This window comes from Hemibagrus wyckioides, linkage group LG13 (genome assembly GCF_019097595.1).
Source record: "Hemibagrus wyckioides isolate EC202008001 linkage group LG13, SWU_Hwy_1.0, whole genome shotgun sequence".
In the NCBI taxonomy this organism is placed as follows: domain Eukaryota; kingdom Metazoa; phylum Chordata; class Actinopteri; order Siluriformes; family Bagridae; genus Hemibagrus; species Hemibagrus wyckioides.
The window spans coordinates 13,677,080-13,683,079 of record NC_080722.1 but is presented as its reverse complement, the minus strand read 5'-3'; the positions used below and the strand labels follow the sequence as shown (position 1 = coordinate 13,683,079).

Here is a 6,000-nt window from a genome sequence, read left to right as displayed (position 1 = left end):
TTTTGCATTTGCTTTAAAAAACAGATCATTAAAGAGATTTTTGCATAAGTATATAAAGCTGTAATTATTTCCTCTATTATTGTCTTATAGGCACAAAATGCAACAAGCTATTAGAACCGCATAATTGTGGACATTCAAGTCATTACTCACCGGATATAATTTATCTGAACTCTTTCGGAAAAAATGTTAAAATGGGTACCAGAGCCTCTCTCACAATGGGGAAATTTACAATTGATTACACGCGAAAAGGTTAAATGCCAAGTTCCACTTGTTAAAACCAGAAAAGTTTATGCTGTTTTATTTGTCCAGCTTAGAGGGAATCTGGCATAAATCAAGCTGTTGTTACTATTAAACAACCTTCTAAAATGCACATATTGTTACCATGAAAACAAGCAGGAAGACCATTAGAGCCCAACAGAGCCCATAATATGCTAATTAAGAACAGAGCCATTTCAGGCCGTATGGGAACATGCAGGCATTGTGGGTAATTAACTGTTTGCACACAGGCCTGATTCTTGCCTCCCTTCTGCAAGAGACCAGAAACATGGATCTCAGTAGGTATCACCCCCTCTTGAGTGACAAGTCTGAAAGCTGAAATGAGCTGTTTTATTGTCTGAGGTTAAAATAAAAAAATATATAAATTTAATTTCAAGTGGCCATGGAGCCTGTCTAAGGAGAGATCAGAGACTGGGAGGAATACATATAAAATATAATAATGACTTAACCTGTGAACAAGCCATAGTTTTCTCTCCAGATTCAGATCTTTACATTAATATTTAAAAAAAAAAAAAAAGGCTTTTTTCTGTGCACACTGTGTACACACAAATTGGCTATGCAGGATCTGACTATATTTAGTATAATGAGTCTAATTATTTAAAATGATTAATGCATACTTGTTATATTTAATCCTTATGTTTTACTGCCTCTACAAGAGTAATCTGCTTTACAATATGAAATTATTTTGATATAACTGTGTTATATCACATTTATAGCACAATTTGGCTTAGATACCGCTTTAGACTAACTGTTATGTTCACAAAATCTGTAGATTTTATGGCTTCATATAAAAAAAGAACAGAAACAGGAATGATGGGTGGCTCTAAATCACACAGACATTCAACAAGTTTTTACGCCCTCTGATGTCCATTTGACCTTTTCTGTGTGCCTGACTTGAATGTTTGTTTCTGAGCATATTGGGCAAAGCATCTAATCAAAAGGAACTGGCTGAGTCTAGGAAAAACGCATGAATGCTGCGCTGGCATAAATTATTTTGGGTGCGTCAAATTCATAAAAGATAATCAGTGAGTTAGGAGAAAGGGCACAATGTGTCGTGAATTAATTTCAGGGATAATTAATAATTAAACAGAATTAAACATTTGTCATAAATAGTAATTGCTAAATATTTCGAATCATTATATTGATATAACATGGCATTATAATAATCCATACAACGTTTAAGCCTCTAAATTATGAAAATTATAGAAAACAATGGAAATAAAAAAAAAGTTTAGTTGTAACAATTGACTGGTTTTACCTGCTAAAGATCTATCTATCTATCTATCTATCTATCTATCTATCTATCTATCTATCTATCTATCTATTTGTTTGTTTCAAGTGAGCACCAGGCAACAAACAGCGATTTGTTATTCCTTGAGGTCAACCTCCTTCAACCAGCTGTGTGTGTGTGTGTGTGTGTGTGTGTGTGTGTGTGTGTGTGTCCCCTACAGCTGCAAAACCCTTCTCTGACAGATCACACTTCACTTCAGGCCAACAATTAAATGTGTTTTCACCTGATTACAAGAGCATTGTATTAAAATAAAAACTATTTCTTCTTCTTCTTATTATTATTATTAATAATAAATAATTCAAATAGCCTTTTTTGTAACTGTTCATAATTTATTCAACATTTATAATTGTTCGTTTTTTTTCTTTCTTTCTTTTTCATTTATTCGGATCACGGTGTCTTTACAAATATATCTTTTTAGGTACAAGAATAAAAAAGAGAAAACGAGGAAACGAGCTTTGTGCACTTGAACCAGTATTGCCCTTAACACACACACACACACACACACACAGTTTCCGCGTATCTGCGGCTCTTCCGGCTCCTCGTCATTCCAGCAGTAAAGCAGGGCCGCTCTCTCTCTCTCTCTCTCCCTCTCTCTCTCTTTTCTCTCTCTTTTTTCTCTGCTCTTCTCCACCAAAGCTCGCTTTTCCTTCCTCGCTTTTCAAACTGCTGTGTTCGTCTGCTGCCGCTTTCCTCCAGCCTCTCCCCCCCTCCCTGCTTTCCTGCCCCTCTCTATTTATGAAAACGTCACTTCAAGTCCCTCCCTGTTTGAATCTCATTAGTTTCTTGTGTGTTTCTCCCTGTCAATAATCCCGAATCCAGACTCTCTCTATTTCCATCCCTCTCTAGCTGTCAATCAGCGCCGCCTTTGAACTGAAAACCACTCCGACCAACTTCAACTCACTCAATCCGAGCGGCTCGGCTCCGTCTACGGCTTCTTTTTCTGCCAAGATTCCCCCTTTTTTTTAGTTTTCTACTAATCGCCAGTCCTTGGGAAACGCCAGGGCAGACCCTAAACTCGAACTCGGATTCGGGATCACAGAGATCAAGGGTTTAAAACTTTGTGTTTTGGCCCCCCAACACTGCTCGGGAGAAAATGCCGCAGCTGAACGGCGGTGGAGGGGACGATCTGGGTGCGAACGATGAAATGATTTCCTTCAAAGACGAAGGAGAACAGGAGGAGAAAATTTCAGAGAACTCCTCTGCAGAAAGGGATTTAGCAGATGTCAAATCTTCGCTCGTAAACGAGTCAGAAACGAATCAAAACAGCTCTTCGGATTCAGAGGTAAGTGACAAAACATCGCGGATCACTTGTCCATTAGTTTACTTGCACTTTTCTGTAAAGCGCGAAACTTTTTTTGTTCTTTCTCTGTACCGTCGCGGTGATCACTAAAAGCTAACCGTTTTGCCATTGTGCTGTGTTGAACGCTCGCCGTGTCGCTGCATTTGAAGGCGGAAAGACGGCCTCCGCCTAGAGCCGAAACTTTCAGAGACAAAACAAGAGAAAGTTTAGAGGAGGGTGAGTCGCTCTTTTCTCCAAAATGAGCTTGTGTTTTCGCTTTTTTTTTCTCCTACACACAATGCCGACACAAGCATACCGTCTTGTTTATAACAGGCTTATAACAAATGTTTTCCCCCCTCCTGACGCTCCCTAAGAAAGTTTTCTTCTTTTCCCCCCGCCATGTTAGCTGCGAAAAGGCAAGATGGAGGGCTGTTCAAGAGCCCCCCGTACCCGGGCTATCCATTTATAATGATCCCCGACCTGACGAGCCCCTACCTCTCCAACGGATCCCTCTCACCGACGGCGCGCACAGTAAGTGCCCCCCTTTTTTTGTTTGTTTGTTTGTTTGTTTGTTTTTTTATTTAAAAAAACCCATCCACTTCCCTCTACACACGAGTGAGACACACTTAAATCGACTCTGAACTGAAAGCTGTCCTGCTGTTAGGGAGTAATCTAGCCTCAAAAGTTTCGCAACTTGTCCCTGATGTGATCCGGCTACTGTACAGCGGCATTGCTCTCTTAATGTTAAAGCTAAAGCTAACGCGCTACAGCTCTTCCTTACACACACTCACACACTCACACACACACACACTCCAAATACCGAATACAAGATCACAATACAAATCCCTCAAACAGACTAAAACATTGGTGTGTCCGGTGTGAAGGAGCCAGTGCTGCTGTGTGACTGCGCTTTTCATTAGGAAATGAATTTCCAGCCACGTGGAGAATGAGGCCGCATTCCTAAAAAAATGACCTTTAATATTACATCACTAAAAATACTATTATTATTATTATTATTATTATTATTATTATTATTATTATTATTACCTTTGTCACATCTGGCGATCAGTGGAAGATGTCATAATGTATGCACATTATAAACACGAGCCATGGGAAATAGAAAAGCACTTAATGAAAACATTTGATGTGAGTAAACATTTGCATAAAATATGCACAGCACATAAAACATTAATGTCTGTATTGACAGCAATTTATAAGAAGTGATCGAGCTTGTGTGATAAAAGAATCGAATAGAAATATTCAGCTAATCGTACACAGTGTATTTGTGAAGCAGTGTGTGTGCATGCAGTTACGCTTTATTATTATTATTATTATTATTATTATTATTATTATTATTGTTATTATTATTATTATTTTAAAACTCATGATTACAATTGTGCATTTCTGGAAATGATCCTAGTACACTTTCACATTGCCTTAATAACAGAGCAGTTTAGTTCATACCCAGCTGCTGATTTATTTGATTTGTGTAATGGTGATTTTGTGTGATGTACCGGTCTCACATTATAAGGTTTACAAAAAACCTGGATTATCAAAATGGCTAACAATATAATATTGCTTTCTGTTTTTTTTTTTTATTTGTTTTTATTTTTGTTTAGTTTAAACTAAAATTTAAAATTGGATTAAAATTAATTTTAATTAATTTAAAATGACCATAAAAAAATTGTGATGTATGAACTGTATTTTACACGTTGTGGTTAAAACATTTTAATGAGGCATAGTGTGTTTTTTTTCTTCAGTAGTCTGTGTGTGTGTGTGTGTGTGTGTGTCAGTGCTTAGCCACCATGCTTCACAAAAGCTACATCTTTGTTGAATATTGTTTTCATATCACGGTGTCTTCTTTCCACCATTCTTGTACTCACAGATCTCGTCAGCAGTGTAATACCAAACCAAAGGGGACGTGTACTTTCGTTTATACTGAAACACACATGCACGCACACACACACACACGCACGCACGCACTCACGCACGCACACACACACACACACACACACACACACACACTCATGCATGCAATAAACAATATGTTTATGGCTATTTGTTAAAATGGATAAAATTGCATGAGGAAATGGCGGTGCTGTATGTGTGGGTTGTGTTTTGTGTGTTTCTGGCGTTTGTAGAGTGTTTGTAAAGGCAGTGGTTAGCAGATAGAGGGATGCTATAGAGGAAGAAGGTGATCACGTCCTAAAGGTTCATGTAACATCCTTAACTCTGATGATTTACTCACAATATTCTTCAGACTTCAGATAATATATACTTTTATTCTCTGTATTTTCTGTATATATATATATATATATATATATATATATATATATATATATATATATATGTATATATATATATTTTATATTTATTTATATTTATATATATATATATATGGTGCTCCAGTTGCCCTCTGTTCTTATGTAGTCTTGTGCCTTTTTTTGCTTTTAGGGTTTGGTGTCATTTAATGTTATGTCTCAGTGACTGTATCCAGACCACAATTATTAGTGCATCAGTTTTCCATTCCCTCTCTATCTGTCACTCTGGCTCTGTTTGCCTCTTTCTCGTTCTCTCTGTGAGCTCCGCTTACCTGTGTGTTGCCTGGGCATCCTACCCGCGCCACTTTGAAGTTGAAAGCCGTTGTATTCACAAACGCATTACTTAAGTCTAGTATAAATAATTCACCTGAGCATCGATTAGCTGTCTTTCTGTTTAACAAACACACCGAGCTGAACCCTGCTAACTGGCTCTGATGCTGTTAAACCTTTATTACAGAGCGTTTGTCTGAGTGGCCGGCGCTGAGCTCTCGTTGTGCCGAGCATCTCTGCAGTTCGCCCCCTGTTTTTACTCATGTTCGACAGAATTAAATGCAGCATTGTTTGGTTACAATTGTACAAATCAGCCTATTTGTTGGACCTCTGTTTTAGGTTAAGGGAAATTTACAGCTCTGAGGGATGATGTAATGTGTTGGAGAGAGTCAGCTGTGTCGACGGCTGCATCATCGAGGTTTATATTTGAAATGTGACAATCTTTAGAATATTCGGATTCCTTGCTTGTGTCAGCTGATTCTTCCTCAGCAGACTTGTGCAATAGTGATGAAATGCGTGTTCCTGGGCTTGTGTTCGAGTGTGTGCGGAAAGGGGGAGGAGGA

At 38.1% G+C, this 6,000-nt stretch overlaps 1 protein-coding gene across 26 annotated transcripts in view; it reads left to right on the top strand.

Annotated features, from left to right (window-relative positions):
* Positions 1-2,128: 2,128 nt before the first annotated feature.
* Positions 2,129-6,000, top strand: part of tcf7l2 (transcription factor 7 like 2) — a 74,529-nt gene continuing 70,657 nt past the window's right edge. For 5 of the 26 annotated variants that reach the window (XM_058406693.1, XM_058406694.1, XM_058406688.1 and 2 more), the window contains exons 1-3: positions 2,138-2,849; positions 3,017-3,083; positions 3,253-3,377. In XM_058406693.1, the coding sequence (XP_058262676.1) occupies positions 2,661-2,849; positions 3,017-3,083; positions 3,253-3,377 (381 nt within the window). In that variant the 5' untranslated portion in view covers positions 2,138-2,660. Of the gene's footprint in view, positions 2,850-3,016; positions 3,084-3,252; positions 3,378-6,000 lie in introns of all 26 variants that reach the window. The other 21 variants (XR_009206376.1, XM_058406702.1, XM_058406701.1 and 18 more) reach the window with 10 other exon arrangements.